This window comes from Geotrypetes seraphini, chromosome 6, assembly GCF_902459505.1.
Source record: "Geotrypetes seraphini chromosome 6, aGeoSer1.1, whole genome shotgun sequence".
In the NCBI taxonomy this organism is placed as follows: domain Eukaryota; kingdom Metazoa; phylum Chordata; class Amphibia; order Gymnophiona; family Dermophiidae; genus Geotrypetes; species Geotrypetes seraphini.
Genome location: NC_047089.1, coordinates 205764409 through 205787695, shown reverse-complemented (window position 1 = coordinate 205787695; position 23287 = coordinate 205764409). Strand labels below are relative to the sequence as shown.

At 43.7% G+C, this 23287-nt stretch overlaps 1 protein-coding gene across 7 annotated transcripts in view; it reads left to right on the top strand.

Annotated features, from left to right (window-relative positions):
* LOC117363119 (disintegrin and metalloproteinase domain-containing protein 9-like) overlaps nucleotides 1-17375 on the top strand; it is a 141814-nt gene extending 124439 nt beyond the window's left edge. For 3 of the 7 annotated variants that reach the window (XM_033950435.1, XM_033950432.1, XM_033950429.1), the window contains 4 exons: nucleotides 3363-3474; nucleotides 8361-8529; nucleotides 9760-9835; nucleotides 16802-16906. In XM_033950435.1, coding sequence (XP_033806326.1) covers nucleotides 3363-3474; nucleotides 8361-8529; nucleotides 9760-9811 — 333 coding nt within the window. In that variant the 3' untranslated portion in view covers nucleotides 9812-9835; nucleotides 16802-16906. Of the gene's footprint in view, nucleotides 1-3362; nucleotides 3475-8360; nucleotides 8530-9759; nucleotides 9836-16801 lie in introns of all 7 variants that reach the window. The other 4 variants (XM_033950430.1, XM_033950431.1, XM_033950433.1 and 1 more) reach the window with 4 other exon arrangements.
* The last annotated feature ends 5912 nt before the right edge of the window (nucleotides 17376-23287 follow it).

Genomic DNA, 23287 nt, shown 5'->3' with positions numbered 1-23287 from the left:
TCAATCAGGTTCGTTTGGCATGATTTACCTTTTGTAAAGCCATGTTGCCTCGGATCCTGTAACCCATTAGATTCAAGAAAATATACTATCCTTTCTTTCAGCAACACTTCCATTATTTTTCCAACAACTGAAGTGAGGCTCACCGGCCTGTAGTTTCCTGCTTCATCCTTGTGACCACTTTTATGAATAGGGACCACATCCACTCTCCTCCAATCCCCAGGAATCACTCCCGTCTCCAGAGATTTGTTGAACAAGTCTTTAATAGGACTCGCCAGAACCTCTCTGAGTTCCCTTAGTATCCTGGGATGGATCCCGTCTGGTCCCATCGCTTTGTCCACCTTCAGTTTTTCAAGTTGCTCATAAACACCCTCCTCCGTGAACGGCGCAGAATCTACTCCATTTTCTCGTGTAACTTTGCCGGACAATCTCGGTCCTTCTCCAGGATTTTCTTCTGTGAACACAGAACAGAAGTATTTGTTTAGCACATTTGCTTTCTCCTCATCACTCTCCACATATTTGTTCCCAGCATCTTTTAGCCTAGCAATTCCATTTTTTATCTTCCTCCTTTCACTAATATATCTGAAAAAATTTTTATCTCCCTTTTTTACATTTTTAGCCATTTGTTCTTCCGCCTGTGCCTTCGCCAAACGTATTTCTCTCTTGGCTTCTTTCAATTTCACCCTGTAGTCCTTTCTGCTCTCCTCTTCTTGGGTTTTTTTATATTTCATGAACGCCAACTCTTTCGCCTTTATTTTCTCAGCCACTAGGTTGGAGAACCATATCGGCTTCCTTTTTCTCTTGTTTTTATTGATTTTCTTAACATAAAGGTCCGTAGCCATTTTTATCGCTCCTTTCAGCTTAGACCACTGTCTTTCCACTTCTCTTATGTCCTCCCATCCTAACAGCTCTTTCTTCAGGTACTTTCCCATTGCATTAAAGTCCGTACGTTTGAAATCTAGGACTTTAAGTATCGTGCGGCCGCTCTCCACTTTAGCCGTTATATCAAACCAAACCGTTTGATGATCGCTACTACCCAGGTGAGCACCCACTCGAACATTAGAGATACTCTCTCCATTTGTGAGGACCAGATCCAATATCGCTTTTTCCCTTGTGGGTTCCGTCACCATTTGTCTGAGCAGAGCCTCTTGAAAGGCATCCACAATCTCCCTACTTCTTTCCGATTCCGCAGACGGAACATTCCAGTCCGCATCCGGCAGGTTGAAATCTCCCAACAGCAGAACCTCCTCTTTCCTTCTAAACTTTTGGATATCCACAATCAGATCCTTATCAATTTGCTGCGATTGAGTCGGAGGTTTGTAGACTACACCCACGTAGATAGAAGTTCTATCTTCTCTTTTCAGAGCAATCCATATCGCTTCTTCCTCTCCCCAGGTCCCATGCATTTCGGTCGCTTGGATATTGATCTTTACATAGAGAGCTACTCCTCCACCTTTATGACCATCTCTGTCCTTCCTAAAAAGATTATATCCCGGTATGTTTGCATCCCATCCATGTGATTCACTGAACCATGTCTCTGTGATAGCAACAATATCTAGATCTGCCTCTAATATCAGGGCTTGCAGATCATGAACTTTGTTGCTTAGACTGCGAGCATTTGTGGTCATCGCTTTCCAGCTATTTTTCAGCGATAATCTCCTTTTTCGTATGGATTTTTGTGTCGTTTCACTTTCCGTTGCAATACTAAGAAATGAGTTGCTGATATTGCTTATGTTGCAGCCTTTACTACTATCACATCTTTTCTTTTGCCGGGGGTGGTCTCTATAATTGTCCTTCGTACATACACCACCCCCACCTTCTAGTTTAAATGCCTAGAAAAATATTGTCTAAATTTCTCTGCAAGGTTTCTTTTTCCTGCTGTAGTAATATGTAGCCCATCAGTGCAATATAGCTTCTTGTCCTTCCATGTATTTCCCCATCCTCCTATGTACCTGAAGCCTTCTTGATGACACCAGGCTCTGAGCCATCTATTAAAGTCCTCTGTGTTTTTCATTCTTTGCTCTCCTTTTCCATATGCAGGCAGTATTTCAGAAAAAGCTAAAGTCTTTACAAAAGGTTTCACGCCCTCACCAAGCTCCCGAAAAGCTTTCTGTGCTGCAAGTGTGGAGTTGTTGGCCAGGTCATTTGTTCCCAGATGGATAACAACATCAGTGTTAAAATCCTTAGTTTCTTCCTTAATTATAGTCAGTATTTGCCTGGAACTCCTGGTAGCTGAGGATCCTGGAAGACATTTCACTATTTTGGTCTCCTCGCCCTGTGTTCCAAGGTTAATGCCTCTGATGATGGAATCCCCCAAAAGTAATAGTTTTCTGTTTTTGGCTTTTTTATTTGTACTTAGGGTGCTCTTGTTCTCTTGAGTTTCTTTCATTGGTTCCAGTCCCACCTCCCTTCTGTTTTCCTGAGTATCGCAGTGCACTAGTGGAGCGAAGGAATTCTGTAGAGGTAATATTAGTGAAGGTGGATGTTTCTGTGTTACATGTCGCAGTCTTCCTGAGCCTACTGTGACCCATTTATTCCTGGGCTGTTTTATTCTTTGAGGTAGAGGTGGTAAGTTGGTATGATTTTGTGGAGTGATGGAAGCTGCTTTAATTGTATTCAATTCCTGTTTAAGTTTGCAGAGCTCCTCCTTAATACTGGCAAAGGCAAGTTGCAAGTTTCCCTTGGTCGCTGACCTATCTCCCAAAGGGCAGCGACAGAGGGAAGTTTACAACTTGCTGCTCTTGCTTACTTCGGGCCTTTCTCGTTGCCGGGTCCTGCCTTCACGGAAACAGAAAGTAGGCAGGACCCGGCAGCGAGAAAGACCCGAAGTAAGCAAGAGCAAGTAAGCTTCCCTCCGTGGCTGGCCTATCTCCCGCATGCTCCGGGGCTCTAATGGTCCGTGTCGGCTTCTCTTCTCTACCCCCCCCCCTCACGTAATTTCCGGTTTCGGAGGGAAGCCGGGTTCGAGTCGCTTGCTGGGGGTTTTTTTTGTTTAAAGTCCGGCGGGTTTTTCGGCGGCTCTTCAGGCTGCGCATTAAGCAGTGGTGGCAGCAGGATTCGACAGATGACAGCAGGGCGGGTATCTAAATTTGCTGGACGTTGCGCCCGGCTGAAAAGCGCTGGGGAGAACACTGGGGAGCCCGGGCCCCTGAATGCAGGACTAGTAGTACTGCCCTGATGGCGGCCCTGTCTATGTGGCCAGTCTACTAAAAGTGTTGGCCTCTTCTACATCCCAATGGCTTGTTTTGAGCCTCTTTCTTTTGGATTTTTTTAATGGCTTTTTTGTGGTGCTAAATTTATGACATCAGCTTATAGAATTGTTATCTTGGTGTACTTAAATTTCATGTTTTTCTTCTGTATTTCAGGTTTGCAATAATGCTGGGAACTGCCACTGTATAGATGGTTGGGCGCCACCAAACTGTAGCGAAAGAGGAGCAGGAGGTAGCATTGACAGTGGGCAGATGGCAGATTTATCTGGTTAGTAGTAAACCAGCACTGACTCGAAACACATCACCTGTTATTTTCCATTGGAAATGAATGGCAACATCTTAAAAAATAATTACAGAAGGCAGAAACCATTTGACTTACTGGTCACCATCAATGAAACAACTGAGACTTAAGTTCTGGAGATATCAGTGGAAAATATGAAAATACTGGGGGAAAGGCAAGTGAAACTGTAGAGGATGCTTCCTAATAACCTCATGTTGTATCAAGGTTCTTAAAAGGCACAAAACCTTAAAGCAAGTGGCAGCAATCAAAAGGCTTTTCAGAAAATTAGAGTAGCCACTCATAACCATTCAATAATAATTGCTGACTGATAGCCACAAGTTCTCAGTATCACTAAATGCCATATTTTTATGTTAAACACTTACTTGAAATCCTCTTTGTGCTTTATCAGCCATCTCAGGCTTCTCTATAGATAAAGGACTGGGATGTAGGAATGCCCCATAATAAACCAACGTCCAGGGATGCAAGGATAAAAAAGGAGTCAGGCTCAAATGATGAGAAAAGACCTCATAAATATACAACCCAGATTTATTTTAAGAATACAAACATATAAGAAAAGCTGTGCTGATTTAGATCAAGGTTCATTGAGACCAGCATCATGTCTCTGATAGTGGCTAGTCCTAGTAACAAAGACCCAGCAGATCCGAAAAACTAGATCTATAACGATCAAGAATTGGTTGGATATTCATCATCTGCTCTTGAATACTGCAAAATGTGAAGTTCTTTGGATCTCTAACTCAGGTTCCCCTCTGTTCTGTGAATTGCTGGTCTCTCTATGCAGGTGAAGGACCCAATCAAATTTTATAATTTGGGATTCTTAATTACCCTTTTCTCAGTATATTTCAAAGGTTATAAAATTCTCTTTTTTTGCTTCAGGAAGATTCATTTCTTAAAGTATTTATTATATTCTTATTAGCTCAAGACTCGTTTACGTACTTAGTGCTCCTTTTACAAAGCCATGTAGCGATTCCTATGCGGCAAATGTGATGACGTACATAGGAATTAATGTGGACATTTGCCATGTGGGAATTGCTAACGCAGCTTTGTAAAAGGTTAGTGATTAGTAGAATAAACTACTGTAATTCACATGTCCTCAGTACCAGAGAAAATCTTTATAGTTGGTCCAAAACTGCAGTTAAGCTGTTGTATAATGCTAAGTTTAAAGATCATGAAACACTGGATTCCTGTGAGGGAAACATAAAGTTCTATTAATAGTACATAGGGCCTATTAACTCAGGGATTACAAAATGTCTTCATTCTTTGTTGCTATTGTATCAGCCTTCTCAAATCTAAGGTCTTCTCAAAAAAATAACTTGGTAGTACTATTGCATAATAGTTGGTTAGATTCCACTCGCCAAACAGCATTCAACTGTGTGGCACCAACGTTATCAAATTCACTTCCTATGGAATTATGAAAGAAGAATCTCATAAGAAATTTAAGTCTGGGTTGAAGCCTTGTTTTTTGTTGGGTTTTTCTTTTAAACAGGTTTATGATTAAATGTTTTAACTCACTTGTTTTTTATCTGGGATGTATGCCAAATCAATTATGACTTTAGGTTGCCCGGAACAGCTACAGTACAAACTGATTGTATAAAGTAGAGAGTATAATTTTAAGATAATTTATAACATAGAATATTCCATACCCTTTTGAATCTCAGTATCATGAGATTAATTGTTGTCCTATGCAAGCCAGTGTGGCTTCTGCAAGGGAAGATCGTGCCTAATGAACTTATTGCACTTCTTCGAAGGAATTAATAAACAAATGGACCAAGGGGACCCCATAGACATCATATACTTAGATTTCAAAAAAGCCTTTGATAAGGTACCCCATGAACGCCTACTACAGAAACTGAAGAACCATGGGGTGGAAGGAGACGTACATAGATGGATCAAAAATTGGTTGGCGGGTAGGAAGCAAAGGGTAGGAGTGAAGGACCACTACTCAGACTGGAGGAGGGTCATGAGTGGTGTTCCACAGGGGTCGGAACTCGGTCCGCTGCTATTCAATGTATTTATAAATGATCTAGAAACAGGGACAAAGTGCAAAGTAATAAAATTCGCAGACGACACCAAACTATTGAGTGGAGTTGGGACAAAAGAGGATTGTGAAGACTTACAAAAGGACCTGAACAAACTAGAAGAGTGGGCGACGAGATGGCAGATGAAGTTTAATGTAGAGAAATGTAAAGTCTTGCATGTAGGAAACAGGAACTCGAAGTACAGTTATACGATGGGAGGGCTGGTAATGGGTGAAAGTACCCTAGAAAAGGACTTGGGGGTAATAGTGGACAAGACAATGAAGCTGTCGGCACAGTGCTCAGCGGCCTTAAAGAAGGCAAATAGAATGCTAAGTATTATCAAGAAAGGTATTACAGCCAGAACAAAAGAGGTTATCCTGCCGTTGTATCGGGCGATAGTGCACCTGCATCTAGAGTACTGCATCCAATATTGGTCGCCGTACCTCAAGAAGGATATGGCGTTACTCGAGAGGGTTCAGAAAAGAGCAACGCAATTGATAAAAGGTATGGAAATCTTTTCATATGCTGAAAGACTAGAGAAACTGGGGCTCTTTTCCCTGGAAAAGCGGAAGCTTAGAGGGGATATGATAGAGACTTACAAGATCATGAAGGGTATAGAGAAAGTGGAGAGGAACAGATTCTTCAAACTTTCAAAAACTACAAGAACGAGAGGGCATTCGGAAAAGTTAAGAGGGGACAGATTCAGAACCAATGCTAGGAAGTTCTTCTTTACCCAAAGGGTGGTGGACACCTGAAATGCGCTTCCAGAGGGTGTGATAGGACAGAGTACGGTATTGAGTTTCAAGAAAGGATTAGATAATTTCCTGAAGGAAAAGGGGATTGAAGGGTATACATAGAGGATTACTATACAGGTCCTGGACCTGATGGGCCGCCGCATGAGTGGACATGATGGACCTCTGGTCTGACCCAGCAGAGACAATGCTTATGTGCATCCCCTCCTCTTGTTTTTATTTTTGTCAATTGTTTTGTGTTTTTGTTACATATATTTAACATGTAAATCACTCTGATGTAGTGCTCAAAGGGCAGTGTAACAAATGCATTGAAACAACTCATTCCAGGGATGAGCAATGACTCTCTCAAGTCTTTCTGGCTAATAATTTTTTATGGATTTTTTTTCCTCTAGCAACTTATCTAAATCTCTGACTAATCCTGCCATTTTAGTTGCTTCAACAATATCCACCAGCAACAGCTTTCTCTGATTTGTTTTCAGTCTGTTCATTATTAGTTTCATAGCATGTCCTCTTTGTTTTTGTGTTGTTAAGACAAGTCATCCAAGTGCCGATAATCAAACCATATCTTAAAACAACTTAGGCCTTTTCAGTGCTGCTGTATGCCCAGAGCTAAAAGGGGCATTTTAGGAGGAGTGGTGAGTGCGAGAATTGGGCGGGACGTGGGCCAACCTAGACTTAGTCATACTGCAAGTATAACTGAAAGTTTAACAAGGCTGCCCAGCCGGAACTTATACATAGCAACTTAGGTGATTGAAAACCAGGTCTAAGTGCCCAGAAGGTATCCAAAGTGACCGATAACCACTGCAAACACAAAGTGCAGTCCCCCACACACTCCCCCAGTGATCACTGACCCCCAACCCCACTATAAAAATCATAATAAAAACTTTACATATCTGCCTCCAGAACATCAGCACCTGGCATAGGAAAGCCTAGTAGAGCAGCACAGAGGTGGCTTAAGTAGTCTGGGACTATTGGGATTATAGACAGGTGGGTCTAGTAGCTTTAGAGGGGTGTTTTGGGAGGCTCACCATGACCTATGAGGGAGTTGTGGTGAGATATGTATATGGCACCCTTTTTGTGAAGTTCACAGCAGTACCCTTTAAGGTGCCCCACTATTGTGTTGCCATGTCTGGGTGTCCAGTCCATCACTTTGCTGGCCCCTCCCATGTCCAAAAGGTCTTGTTCTAGGCATTTTTAACTTGGATGAATTTTTGGACAAGAATTGGGTATAAAGATAGACGACTTAGTGGTCTGGCCGACCAAACGGCTGGACGTATACTTAGACACTTTTCAAAAAAAGAAATATTTTGGATGTATTTTTCAGGAATGGACTTTAGATACTGCCGTCTTTGGGTGACTAGCAACTTAGGCCCAAAACGGACTTAGATGTTTCTTTTGATTATGCCCCTCCACACATCTGTTCCCTATTTAATTGTTCCACCCCACTCATGATGTTATAAACTTTTACAATATTCACTTTCAATATTATTTTCTCCAAGTTGATGAGCCCTAACCCTATTTAACCTTTCTTCATAAAGAAGGTATTCAAATCAGTGGCATAGTAAGGGGGGGCAGGAGGGCTAATTTCACCATTGGCGCATGACCGTTAAAAAAAGTTACTATGTGAGCCCCTACCAACACCTATTTTATAGGCAGTAAGGGGGAAATTTTGTATAGGACGCTGGTCTCAGCAGCCATCTAAGAAGTGACTGCCTCAGGGTTTGTTTTTTTTTAAGCATGCATCCTGATTGACTGCTAGACAGTAGTAGGATGCCTACCGCTGCCTATAGTCGGGACACCCGTTTATAAAATTTGCCCCTATGGGCCCTTGTGCTAATTCCGTTCTAATCAATTAATGCATGGCAATGCCTCATGTATAGCGATGTCACATTAATGCTGGTTAGTAAATGAGGCAACTAGATTGTAAGCTCTCTGGAGATGGGGACTATTTAATGTATCTGAATGTAACTTGCCTTGAGCTCCAGTGAAAAGATGTGAGCTAAATCCAAATAAATAAATGCAATAAATAAAACTACATGGGAAGACAATTTCTTTAAAATAAAATTAAAAACATTTCACCTTTCAGATATTAGTTTCATTAAAAGTAGTGATTCTGAACAGTCATGGAAGATGTGGCTGCTGATTGCCTCCTCCGTGTTAGTACCTGCTCTTTCCTTGGTTGGCATTATCTTTATAAGCCGGAAGTTAAACATCAGAATGTTGGAACCACAAATATCACAACTACAACAGGCTGCGTAAGTATTGCTCTCAGCCCTTCGGATAATGAGTCTAAACATTTGTTGTTGAGGAAGGGTCCATCTGAGGATGGAACAAAATCGATCAGGAATGTCCAACCACAGTCCACGAGGGTCGTAGTCCAGTTGGGTTTTCAGGATTTTCCCAATCCTGAAAATCCAACTAGGCAAAGGTCAAGATGGACACCCCTGCAGTAGAGTGAGAGGGTTTCCATTTCATTTACTGTTAAAAAAAATAGTTGACACAAATGGGAATGTTTCCTTTAGAATACAGTTGAGGGATTTCAGGCAATTCCCAATTTTAAACTTGTACTTAACAGTAGAACAAATTATAGAGAGATAGAACCATGAAGTCTAACCCTTTTCCCTGCTCCACTACAATTCCACTTGCTACAGATCATATAATCTGAAATACAGCTCTCCTTCCGTATTTGCGGGGTTAGGTGCAGAACTGGCCTGCGAATAGGGAAAAATCACAAATAAGTTTTTGGGCCGGCTGACCCATCTCGCCTCCCTCGTGTCCTCGGACCTTACCTGGTGGCCTAGCGGTGATGTGGGGCAGGAGCGATCTTCCTATGCTCCTGCCCCATGCAAAACCATCATCAAAATGGCTGCCGTGAATTCCTGTTGTAGTCTATAACGGGAACTCACGGCAGCCATTTTGATGATGGCTCTGCATGGAGCAGGAGTGTAGGACAATCAATCCTGCCCCGCGTCGCTGTTAGACCATCAGGTAAGGTCTGGGAAGGTTCGGGCAGCCTGTACAAAGAAGAAAAAAATCGTGAATTATCAAATTCACAAGTAGGGAAACCGCGAATCCAGAGGGAGAGCTGTATCCAAAAGCAATCTTTCATATACATTACAAAATTTACTAATAAACCTTGGGGTTTATTAAAATGTGTTTCATTGTTCTTCAGCTTCATGTTCTGGAAAACTCCTTGACTGCCTTTGGTCATATTTGTGCCTGAATACAAACTGCCCAGTTATCAGATGGATGATTGACTTAGGCAAAATGTTTTAGATCCATGGAAATCACTTTGAAAATTATTCTCTAATTAACCAAAATCTGTAGGGACTGGCCAACTCTGGTCTTTCAAGGAAACCAGTACATCCCAAAGTTTCTGTTTAGATGAAGCTTGTAATGGGTGATTCTCAAACATACTAGTTAGGGTCATAGTACCTGCATTGGATATGCTTGCTCTCTAACCACTGATATTTTTATGACTCTAGACCAAAAAGTGACAGTCAGTTAGACGTTGTATCGGCATTATCACACTTCTAATAGCCAAAGGACACAACACCTACAGTAAGTTACATTATCTGGTTTGTCTTAGCAAATTCTCTGTATTCAGCATGATATAGCTTGATTTTAGAAGATATTGAACAAACAAAGTCAAGCCATCTTCAAATTTTAAAGAAAATATGTTATGAAATACAATTTAGTTATTGTTTCATTTATTAACTAGTCTTATAGCCCGTTACATTAACGGGTTCTAGAATATATGTGTGTGTCTCTTTATTTCTTTCTCTCTCTCTCCTTAGCCGCTTTCTTTCTTTCTGTCTTTCTTTTTCCTTGGCTGTCCATCACCACCCCTTGCCTGCTCGCCCTGTCCATTCTCCCTTCCTTTTACCTCCCCTGTGTCCACCACCACCCCTTCACTGCTCTCCTTATGCAGCAGCAGCCCTTCTCCCTTTGTTTTACCTCCCCCCTGTAAATCAGCACCTCTTTCCTTTTCCCCCTGTCCAGCAGTGGGCGTCCCTTCCTTTTTCTCCCACCCTCCTCCTTCTTATCCCTATGATACACTTACCTTGCTCTGCCCCTGATCAGAGGTTCCCGACAGTCGCCCAGTTGCACCCATTGGAAAAGTTCCTTCTGCCGCATCCCGCACCCCTCCTGACACGACTCCCGCTGTCTTTCTTTCTGTCTGTCTCTGTCCCTGGCCCCCTTTGCTGTTTGTCTTTCTGTATATCTCCCTGCCCCTGTGTCTTTCTTCTTTTCTTTCTGTCTCCCTTCCTCCCTCTGTCTGTCTGTCTGAAGCAGCATTCCCTCCCCCTCCATTTCCCTTCCCCCACACCAGTTCCCTGTGCACCTGCCCCTGTGTCTTCTTTTCTTTTTCCCTTCCTCCCTCTGTCTGTCTGTCCGAAGCAGCATTCCCTCCCCCTCCATTTCCCTCCCCCCACACCAGTTCCCTGTGCCTTTCTTCTTTTCTTTCTGTCTCCCTTCCTCCCTCTGTCTGTCTGTCCAAAGCAGCATTCCCTCCTCCTCCATTTTTCTCCCCCCACACCAGTTCCCTGTGCACCTGCCCCTGTGTCTTTCTTCTTTTCTTTCTGTCTCCCTTCCTCAGTCTGTCTGTCCAAAGCAGCATTCCCTCCCCCTACACCAGTTCCCTGTGCCTGCATTAGCGTTTCCTCTACCCCTTTCCCTTCCCACATTCGTGACTACAAACGCGGGCCCGAGTCCTTTTCCGCCCCCACCCCTTCCCTTCCCGCAGGCCCGACTACACATGGCGATTCAAGCAGCATGTGCAGCAGTCTTCACATGCTGCTTCGGGTGCTTCTACTGCCCTGATTTACTCTGGCACATCCGGAGCAAATCAGGGTAGTAGAAGGGCCCGAAGCAGCGTGTGAAGACTGTTGGACACGCTACTTAAATCGCCAGTCGGGCCAGCGGTAAGGGAAGAGGGGGGGAGCGGCAAATGAGTCGGGTCCCAGGCAGCGGAAAGTTGCTGGGCTCCTCGGTGGGGGCACTGAGTGGCCGCTATCCCTATCCTCCCAGACCCCCCCCTCTCCGCTGGAAGAACGGATATCGGCGGTTACAGCCGCTGGCTTCGGCGTCTTCTATCCACTGCGGCCAACCCTAGCGGAAAGAGGAAGTAGTCAGAGAGGGCGGCCTGCAGTGGACAGAAGACAGCAAAGCCAGCGTTCTCTTCATTTAAAAGCGGGTGAGCCGGCGAGAAGGAGGAGGTGGTGGTTTTGGCAGTGAGTTAGGGCGGGAGGGGGGAGTCGCCGGCTGTGCTGTGCTTTCCCAATCACAGTGGCGCTGCTGTTGGTGTCAGAGCTCGCCGCCTTGGTGGAGAGTAGGGAGGCTGTTGTGAGGTAATACGCGCGCATGCGCACTCGTGCGGCCACATCCCGACAGAAAAGGGATCAGGGAATACGCTTGTCGCGAGTGTGCATGCGCGGGCTAGCATTTTATTATATAGATATTTTTTAAATTCCATCATGAAACCAGGAAAGCAAATATGAATCTCAATTGCCAGCTACTTATTTGAAATCTCATGATGTCTAAATATTTAATGAAGCACTGGTAATGATGACAGATAATAATAATAGTAATAAATTTATTCTTTTATACCACCATTACCCAAGAGTTCTAGATAGTTTACACCATAAGAAACTGAACAATCAGTGAAGTACATACATATCATAGGATAAAACCAGAACTAGATAAGAATTTGTAAGATCCATCTGCTCAATTTATTTCCTGTTACAGTGTCTCTCAAACTGTGTGCCCCGAAGAGATTTCAGGTGTATCACGAGAGATTCCAGAATTTTGCTTTGCATACGCACGAGTCTGTCAATGTTATGAGCATCATTCGTTGACATGATCGGTCCTTGAAAACTAATGGCAAGAAATTTTAGGTTTATTTTCGTTGTTTTTTTTTAAATGCAGTAGCTATCCTAACTTGAGCAACAAAGCAATCAAGGCTTGGTTACTCTTTGGAACTTCTTATCTTTGTGAACTTGGATTTTCAGCTGTGACAGAAATTATAATGAAAAAAAGAGAATGACTGCAGATGGTGGTTGATGAAATGTGTGCTTATCGACTATTGAGCCACGTTTTGAGTTAATTAGCACTCAAAACGAGCACAACCATTGCAATGATTAGCAGTTCTATTCTACTTTAGTTTCACCGTTGTTACAATTACTCATACATAGCTTAAAGAACTTTAAATAAATAAATTCTCAAATTTAACCCCCCCATCCCTTTTACAAAACCGCAATAGCGGTTTTTAGTGCAGGCCAGTGCGCTGAATGCTCTGCGCTGCTCCCGACGTTCATAGGAACTCTATGAGTGTCGGAAGCAGCATAGAGCATTCAATGCGCCGGCCTGCACTAAAAAGCGCTATCATGTCTTTGTAAAAGTGTGAGGGGTGGGTAATTTTTTGTTGGTTTTGCAATTTTATCATTTCAATTATAATGTGTCATAAAAAACATTTGCTCCATTTAGTGTGCCAGAGCAAAAAAAGTCTGAGACACTGCTGTAGACCAAGCTGATCTTTGGTATTCTCTTCACTTCTTAGTGATATCCATTCTTTCTTAAAGTCTGTTACTGTTATAGTTTTCACTGTTTCCTCCAAAATACTGTTCCATATATCCACCACCCTCTCTGTGAAGTAATACGTTCTGATTTTCTCTTCAATATGACCCCTCTTGGAGCCTCAGAATGTGATCTATACACTTTATTCTATACCAGTCTTTAAGCCCGTTACATTAATGGGTGCTAGAATAGATGTGTGTGTCTATCTTTCTTTCTTTCTCTCTCTCTCTCCTTGGCTGCTGTCTGTCTTTCTTTCTTTCTTTCTGTCTCTCTCCTTGGCCGCTGTCTGTCTGTCTTTCTTTCTGTCTCTCTCTTTCCTCAGCTGTCCACCACCACCCCTTGCCTGCTCCCCCTGTCCAGCAGTAGCCCTTCTCCATTCCTTTTACCTCCCCTGTGTCCAGCAGTACCTCTTCCCTGCTCCCCCTGTCAAGCAGTAGGCCTTATTCCTTCCTTTTACCTTCCCCTCCCCCCCCGTCCAGCAGCACCTCTTACCTGATCCTCCTGTCCAGTAGTACCCCTTCTCCTTTCCCTGCTCCCCCTGTCCAGCATCCGCTAGCCCGGGCAGCCTCGCATTATCAAAGTGGGCCGGCCTAGCAAATGCCCCACGGCTGCTGCGTTTGCTGGTCTGGTGGTGAGAAGAGGTGTCCCGGCAGCGGCAGCACAGGAGTCAAACCGCCACCGACGCACAAATCTCTGCACGCGCCACAAGCCATCACGAGCCACCCCATGTGCTGCAAATTGAATTCATCACGGAGGCACACAGCACGGTGGCAGGGATCACAAAACCCTAAGCGCGCATGTACGCTTAAGGTTTTATTATAGAGGATATCATGACAACTAGTCTTGTTGAAAACCCGAATGTTTTGGAAAATCCCTGACGTGTAAATACTCTTTTTCAATCTGAGCAATAATTCTTTTCAGTTTGCATGTGTGCTCTTTCAGTTCTTTGTCTCCCTTTTTCTGCTACCATTGCTGACTCTGTCCCCTAGACCCATGGGACATCAAGCCTTTATATTTACTTCTAACTGCAGCACATAGCAGCTGCCAGTGCACATCTGAAGAGAATGTCATGCTCTCTCATGTGCCTCTTGAGTGAACCTCTCTTTTCGGTATTATTACATGACCTTGGATTTATTTTTCTCTCTTAAAAACACCCATTATGCTGACCACAGTCTAGATGTGGCGGGATTAAGAAATTGTGACTCCGTCAGAAGCTCCTTATCTATCTTATCTTTATGTTTTATTAATATTTGATATACCGCTTAAGCATATTACAGATCTAAGCGGTTACAATAAAATACAGCCACTCGCTAAAGTTAAAAGGAAATAGATTCCATAGAAACGTAAGGAAGTTCTTCTTCACCCAGAGATTGGTAGAAATCTGGAACACTCTTCCAGAGGCTGTTATAGGGGAAAGCACCCTTCAGGGATTCAAGAAAAGGTTGGATAAGTTCCTGCTGGAACAGAACATAAGCAGGTAAGGCCAGAATCAAATAGGGCACTGGTCTTTGACCTAAGGGCCACCGCGTGAGTGGACTGCTGGGCACGATGGACCACTGGTCTGACCTAGCACTGGCAAATCTTATGTTCTTATGTACTTAAGGCTTCCTTAGCTGTCCCTAAGGCTCACAATCTAGCTAAAAGACCTAAGTAAATAATTATTAAAATAAAATAAACAATACAAAAGCAGAATATAAGGAAAATAAAGATGCTGCAAAATAAAAGTTCAGTTTAACGAAGATGACCAGAGCAAGATGGTGGCTTGATCAGAATGAGCAGAGCAGCAAACCCATCGGTCGTCCACGATCAAGCAGGCACAGATGATCCAATCCTTTCAAGGATCTGGACAACAGCAGGGAGACCACAGCCTCCCTCGATGGATCCAGAAACACCTCCAGCTCCTCCCAGATGAAAGAGTAGACCCCACCACAGCCTAGGCAACAACCGGCAGAGCGATCAACCATGACTTAACTAGTCCCGCCTCCAGCAGTGATCCCCCCGCAGTGACAAGAGGGGGAGGATCGAAAAGCGAGATAGGGAGGAAGCACAAAAGGGAAGCTGCAGTCCCCAAGAACCACTCCAACTCAGGGCCCACTGTAAGCAGCAGCAGCAGCCACAGCGCAGCCAACAAGCAGAAGATGAGAAGAGAGAGCACGCAGGACAGAACTGGGCTCAAACACAGCAGCCACTCCACTCACAGTCACAATCTTGGCATCCAAAAGAAAGAAAAGAAGAGCTGCGATTCTACAACGATCCTCAGCCATCACCAAATGCCTGGTAGGAAAGGACCCGGCTAAAGATTAACAGTTCGAGGCCTTTAGGTTATTCAATCGTTAAGCTGCGGTTCTACAACGGTCAGACTCCTACATTCAAAGATGTTAGTAATTTTCTGACTCACCCAGAGTAAAATTAAAAGTAAAATGAACAGAACAACATAAAACTATAAATAAAGTAGATGAAAGAAACAAAATAAAGTTAAAACCAGCAAAATTAATTGAAAAATTAAAAAATAAAAGAGGGAGACACTGAAGCCCAGATCTTAATTGGGCAACATTCTAGAATTAAGGATTAAGAATTAATTCTAGAACTCTAGAATTCATTGCCAGAGAATGTGGTGAAATCAGTTAACTTAGCAGGGTTTAAAAAGATTTGGATAATTTTCTAAAACAAAAGTCCATAAGCCATTATTAAAATGGACTCTGGGAAATCCACTGCTTATTCCTAGGATAAGCAGCATAAAATCTGCATTACTACTTGGGAGCTTGCTAGGTATTTGGAAACAGGATACTGGGCTTGATGGACCTTTGGTCTGTCCCAGTATGGCAAGTCTTGAATTCTTATAGATCATTAGATCATTATTTGGTCACTTTTTCAGTATTATGTTTTGCTTTTTGTAAAACTCCAGCCTATTTTCTGGGTCTTCATTTACCTTCCCCCCTCTCCCCCCCCCCCCCCCCCCATAGAGTTCCTATGAGTGTCAGGAGCAGCACAGAGCATTCAGCTTGCCAGCCTGTGCTAAAAACCATTATCACAGTATTGCAAAAATGGGGGGTAATTAGAATATTTTTATTCTATAAGTCAGGTTTTACTAGAATCCTTTCCCTCTTTGTCCTTAGATGAAACAGTTCAGGCACTTCTTCCCTTGGCAGTCTAAATCTTTGAAAACATGGCTACCATTCTTGGTTTAATGCCAAACTACGCTGGAGCTTATTGGGAAAGAAAAGAGGAGGTGCGGGGGGGAGGCTGGGGGGTCGCAACAGGGCGGTCTGGAGGCGCACCAAGGTGGGGCTGGAGCAGAACAGGGCAAGGCCATGGGTGGAGCCAGGGGCAGAACAGGGCAAGGCCATGTTTCCAGGGTTTTATAACCCAAAATATGGTAACCCTAATCATAGGGAAATTCTGCCTCCTTTTTTCTTTTTTTTTGCGACTAACTCAACAATGAATTTCCTGTCTTATTACTTCTCTTTCTTCTTCCCCTCTTAAAGTCAGTCAATTTGTACCTCTGCTTAATCTTTTGTAAACCGCATAAAACTTCACGGTAATGCGGTATATAAGCTGTTATTATTATTATTATTACTATTATTATCCCGGTCAATATTCAGCCTGTGCCTATATAACTCTCTTATGTGGGCTCTGGCTGAATATTGGCCAGGATCTACATAAGCTCTGGCGGCCAGCCCTACCAAATTTAGCCCCCGATTTTCAGTGCCTATGCCTGGACATGGCTCGGTACTGAATATCTGGGACTGATCCAGTTGATGATGGTAAGTAGTTTAAAAAAAAATGCTAATTTCTACTGACTGAATATTAGCCGGACTGTGTTTGTGTTTGCCTTTTTCTGAGGTATTTTTCCAGTTCTTTACATGGCCATGGTGTTTTCCCTCTCAAAGGGTAGATTATCAAATCTGGTAAATAAATAGAATAAATAAAATCTTTTCTCTCTCTTGTCAGCAGTTTCGTGGCTTATTATATTGTTCTACTAAGGCACAGAAACTGACTAACCAAAGCAAGGCCTGTTGCAATGAGCCCAAAGCAGGAAACAGAAACTCTGCAATCAGAATGAAGATCGTCTTAGCATCATATTAAAGCAATAGCAGCAATTGATGCTCAAGTCACTGTTTCGTATTCTAATCTCCTGGGACAAATAAAACTATTCACCTTGGGCAGTTTCTCCATGAGTCACATTATCACTTTTTTGTTGTTGTGGCACTTTTGTGGACTTTTTCTTACTCTAGTTCCTTTTTGAAGCATGAGACCCCAAACTAGACAAAGTTATCTAGTGGACAGCAGAATGGAATAATAACTGGTCCATTATATGAATGCAATATGGAGTGTTCTATGATGTTGTTGCTTTGCTGTTTCTTATTCCATATCTGGCCCACTACCACCCCAAAATCCTTTTTGGAGTACAACATGTAGTTCCCAATTTTCTTATGTGTGCAAAGGACTTTTCTCTACTACTGTATGTGTAATGTGTCCATCATTAAATAGGCAATGTATGTGTAAGATTTTAGAAATGCTACTTTTGAACTTAAAAAAAAATAGGCAATGTAAATATCAAAATATATGGATTTTGAAAGTATTATAGTGTCATATAGTGGATTTATTTTAAAATATAAGATAAACTTGGTATCGGATATGAATGTTCTTTTGCAAGTGAAATGCACATAGCTGCAGCCTAGCTAATATTTTCCTTTCTTGAATTGGGTTGGTTCAGTGACTCAGTGGCAAGCACTGCTTATAATGATGTATAAGTCTTGGGTTCAGCTTTTTGGCCTGGATTCTTCTCTCTTGGCTAGCCAGAGGTAGAAACTAGAAAGACACTACAGAGACAGCTTTCTTAGTGGAGTTAAGGTGCTCAGCAGCAACACCTAGTGGCCAGAAGCAGGGTCCCTATTCTGGAGAAGGGCTGGTGGGCTAAATGGTCTGAGACCAGAAATAAATCAACACTCACAGCCCACTTACTATACAGGCTGGTTCCAACCTGAGGCTGAAGGAGCAAGAGGAAACAGCCACCACAAAAAAAACAACAACAGAAAAAAAGTTATAATAATTTGATTTGGCTCAACCCACGCTAGGACCCAGCTATATTGATGCCTGGTTGAAATTCTGATGTGTCTGCCACTTCATGAACTTGCAGGGGCAGGACTACTGCTAAGGAGAAAAAGGTAAAGTCCCATTTATTGTTTGGCATTGATGCTTACTAACTGATTAATGCTTGTGTGCTAGGCTTTACAGTGAATTTCAGTCCATGTCCCCTCCAGTGCCCCTTTGAGTAATAAAATTGCACTGCAATAACTGGGTTAGACAGCAGGGAATCACATCAAACTAGAGAAAATAGTTACCATTCCAAAGGAGAACAGATTGAGCCAGTCTGGGTTTTACTTCAACATGTAATTTTACTCTGGAATTCATTGCCAGAGAACATGGTAAAAGCAGTTAGCTTACCAAGGTTTAAAAAAGATTTGGGTAATTTCCTAAAAGTCCATAAACCATTATTAAGATGGTCTGGTATGTATATGGGGGATGAGTCTTTGGTCAATAGGTACTCTCTCCCCCCCCTCCCCCCCTTCATCCTCTTCCTCTGCCCTCTCTGAACGGATGGACTTTATAGGCTTTAGCCACAGACAGTTTCTTTGGGGTGGGGGGTGGGGGTAGGTACCGGAGGGGGTTGGTTTTGCTATGGGGGGGATCCTTTGGGGGGGAAGTTGAGGTGGGGGACCAGGGGTTGTGGGTTTGCATTCTTGTGTTCTTTAAATGTATTTGATGACATTGGTTTCTGGATCGTGGATCTTGTTGACGAGTTGAGACTGTAGCTCTGTATCCTGCTCTGTTGTTTATTTCTTTGTACCTATTGACGGTCATCAATAAAAATTGTTTGAACACAAAACTAAAAAAAAACCAAAAAGATGGTCTTGGGAAAATCCACAGCTTATTTCTAGGATAAGCAGCATAAAATCTTTTGTACTCTCTTGGGATTTTGCCTAGGGTTACCAGATATCTGGGAAAACCCGGATATGTCTTTTTAGAGGACTGTCCAGGTGCCCGGATGGACTTTCTTAAACCCAGCAGTTTGTCTGGATTTTAGAAAGTCCTGACGAGCTCCAGCCACATCTGGAGGGCCTCTGAGTATGCGTGAATGATGTCACACACATCCATGCGTGCTCCAGGCCCTCCAGACGTGGCTAGAGCTTGTCGGGAAAGAAGAGAGGAGGCTCTGTGGGGGCTGGGCCATGTGTCCAGGGTTTTGCGGCCCAAAATATGGTAACCCTAATCTTGCAAGGTACTTGTGTCCTGGATTGACCACTGTTGGAAACAGGATACTGGACTTGATGGACCTTTAGATTGCCCCTGTATAGCAACCCATAAAATGGCAAAACTCCACAAGTAGCTGCAGTGCTGGAACCAACATTTTCTGTGTTAGGAGCAGATATTCAGTGTTATGCACTCCTATCTTTATTTACCAATAGCTGCTCTAACATAGCGCTCTCCTTTGTGGTGAAGGCACAACTGCCCCTGCCTAACACCCCTTCATTCACTCCCTCACCCCTTTGCCCAGCATCCTCCTTTCTCTCCCCCACTCCCTTACTACACCACTGGCCATGAGTCTGTGGCAGCTCTGGATCTGACCCTCAGAGGGCCCTCTGGTGCTTCCCAGTGCTCTGTCAGCATCACAACTATCTCAGGGCATGATGGGGAAAACCTGGAACAGGACAGAGTTTCTCATAAGAGAAATTTGAGCATTGGAAGACTGCGGGAGATCCAAATTTAATTCCCACAAAGATACTGTTATGACTTCTACCAGGTCCATCGGCTTGAAAAGTCTGCACTCCATCAGGACCCATCATGCCCTGAGATAGCTGTGATGCTGACAGAGCTCTGGGAAGCACCAGAGGGCCCTCTGAGAGTTACCCAAGGCTATGACAAAATTGTACCCATTGCTCCTGAATTCCAGCAGCTTTTTACACTGCCTAAGGTGGATTCACTAGTGGCACAGTTACTAAGCGGACTTCACTCCCTAGTAAGGGAGAAGTGATACTGAAGGTTCCTCAGGATCATAGGGTGGGCTTGGTCCTCAAAAGGCAATTTAGTCTCAAAAGGCTTTAGTTCTGGGACTAAAAGCGGCAGCTGCGGCTTCCTTTTTGGTACATGCCTAACATAAGATGCTGCATCAGGCTCCATCTACAGAGGAGAGTGCATACTCTCAGGTGTTGCAGATGCTCTATATATGTTTAGGGCCATGAGCAAAGTGTCTGCCTATTCTATCTCCGCTCAAAGAATGCTCTGGATCAGACACGGATGGGAGATTCTGCTTTAAAAACTTCTCTGAGCAGGCTCCTTTTTAAAGGACAAATGCTTTTTGGTGAGGAGCTAAACAATCTCATGGCCAGTGAAGTGGATCATCATCCAAAATCGTTGCCGGACAATAGATCATGTAATCCAGGAGAGTTGAGTCATAATTCCTTGCATGGCTACAGATGTTCTCAACATGCAATGGCTGACTCCTCTATTCAGCACTCCGGACAGAGATTTGGGGGTTCCAGATGTCCTCAGGTATCAGCTCCCCACTCAGCAGCTGGCACAAAGAAGACCCAATGATGCCATGCCACAGTCTGAGCTTCCCTAAATGGGCAGAAGGCTCTTGGAAGACATGGATGCCTGGATGAGCAGCTGTTCAAACATATCGGTGCTGCATTTCATTTGAGAGGAAGTCTTTATAGAAGAGTTTCTGGCAGTAAGACCGGAAAAAGCTGCCAGAGACAGAGCCACGGTAAACTGGCTTCTGGAGATTAAATCTGTAGAACCAGTGCTGGATGCCTTGTGGAATCAGGCAGCCTTGGGCAGATACTCAATATACTTGAGGGAGTACAAAGAAGAGCAACCAAACTGATAAAGGGAATGGAAAATCTCCCATATACCGACAGATTGAAGCAGTTGGGACTTTTCTCCCTGGAGAAGCGAAGACTTAGAGGAGACATGATAGAAACCTTCAAGATCCTGAAGGGCATAGAAAAAGTAGACAGAGACAGATTTTTCAAATTAAGGGGCACCACAAGTACAAGGGGGCATTGGGGGAAATTGAAAGGGGACAGGTTTAGAACAAACGCTAGGAAGTACTTTTTCACTCAGAGGGTGGTAGATACATGGAACGCGCTTCCAGAGGCTGTTGTGGACAAGAAAACACTAAATGGATTCAAAGAAGGTTTGGATAGATTCCTAGAAGAAAAAGGGATTGGGGGGTACAGATAGGTATAGACCATTGCTCAGGCAATGGGCCTGATGGGCCGCCGCGGGAGCGGACCGCTGAGCAGGATGGACCTATGGTCTGCCTCAGCGGAGGCAACTTCTTATGTTCTTATGTTCTTATATTTATCATGCCCAACAATGACTCAGACGTTTGGAGACCCATCCTATCAATGTAGTGCTGAAGGTGCTCAGATTCTGGAAGGAAACTGTGGGTTCAGTCATGGCTGCTGTGGTGCCGGGGGAATTCCTAGTCTCACTGGATTTGACGGAGACATTCTTACATATTCCCATTTTCCCGGAACACAGAAAGTTTCTCAGGTTTCATGTTCTGGAGAGACATTTCCACCTCTTGGTGCTCCTTTTCAGGTTGGCAACAGTGCCTTGGACCCACGCTTAGGAAGTGATGTCAAAGGGCGAGCCGATACCAATGTGGGCATGCTGCTCATGCCGGAGAGGTTAAAAAGGTATGGGGAAAGGAGGGTGGGGAAGAGGGCGGAGAGGGGCGTCACCGACCCGGGCGCCATTCACTCTTACTATGCCATTGGGTAGATGTTTCTCTTTCAACAAGTTAGCAACGCTCCTTACACAATTTGCACAAAAACGGAATATCTCAGGTCAGAATACAGACCTGTGCCAAAACAGAATAAGTAACCACAAATTAGAAATAGAAATGTGCAGACAAAAACTAAGGGCATCCGGATGGCTTTTCAAAACCTGGCACTTTGTCCGGGTTTTGAAAAGCTGGTGTGTTTGGGGCCGGGGCTGAAGTGCTTCCAGCCCTGGGGTTTGGAGGGAAGGGGTGGGGGTGGAGCGGGACTGAGGGTAGAGTGGGGCAGACTTGGGGGTGTAACAGGGCAGGGCCATGCATCATCTTTTACCAGATGGAAAATCTGGTAACCCTAACAAAAACTGAATTCTCCTTAGCTCTGCTGTCCACTCCAATTTCACCTATGCCACTCCTGTTCCCAGCAGAAAGGAGAAGGGAATAAGAGAAGAGGATGTAGATCAAGGAGCACAGTTGTTCTTTATTTTGTTCCCTACTGTCTGTTCCAGGCTCACTCTCTCTTCTGTTCCCTACTCAGAACGGGAGAGGGGCTGGAGCAGAAACAGGTCTGCTCCACTGCCAGATATTGTAGGCACAGGCTAATAGTTATAAAGGCAGACCCTGTGTACCCATGAAATGGGCCCCTGATTATACACAGGTAAAAGCAGCCCTGCTGGCCCCTACCCTTTTTCAGTCCCAGCACTGATTAACTACAATTGAAGACTCATAATGCCTCAACCTGGAGATCTCCATTCCAGTATCATTAATAATAGTGAATGAACAGGGATGGGTCGGTTCCCAAAAGTCTGGCACGTTCGTGGAGCGTTTATTTTATTTCTTCTTCCAACTTGTCTGGTGTACAGATCAATAAAATAAAATAATAAAAGCTAAAACTAACAAGCACACATGAATTTCCCAAGCTTCAGTTCTGGGGAGAGATTTTTTTTAAAAATAAATGTGCATAAGAACATAAGAATAGCCTTACTGGGTCAGAACAATGGTCCATCAAGGCCAGTAGCCCATTCTCATGGTGGCCAATCCAGGTCTCTAGTACCTGGCCCAAACCCAAAGAGTAGCAATATTCCATGCTACCAATCCAATGTGTGTGTATGTGTGTGTGTGGGGGGGGGGGGGGGGGGGAGGGGGGGGGTTTCTTGCTACTGCCCCTTTAAATCCTCATGGTGTTCAGTGTCATGTGATGGGAAGAGTGTCAGTTACTCTTTTAACTGCCAGGACTTCTTTGTTGTCTCCGTAAGGTACAGACCTTTGAATTAAACTTTTATTCCTTTATGAAATTAGCAGCTGACAGTGACCAAGCTTCATTTCTTAAATCTTCTGAACAGAAATAATAGTTTACTTTTTTGGTTATGTTTTATTTTTATACTTTTATTAAACCAGTTACTCTGTGATTCAAGCTAAGGTACCCATAAATTGTGTTTATACCTTTCAAATTCATCCAAATGCCTCCTTCTTCCCCCTCACAAAAAAAACCTGAATAATATGGTGATGCTCATTGCAGTGGTTTCTTGGTGCCTAGATATCTGATAGTTAGCCTTGGACAAGCATGTTACGACAGCCCTATTAGTGAGTGATGTCATGAAGACTGAGTCAGCTCAGGATATCTCATCCCAAGCCCAGAAAACTCT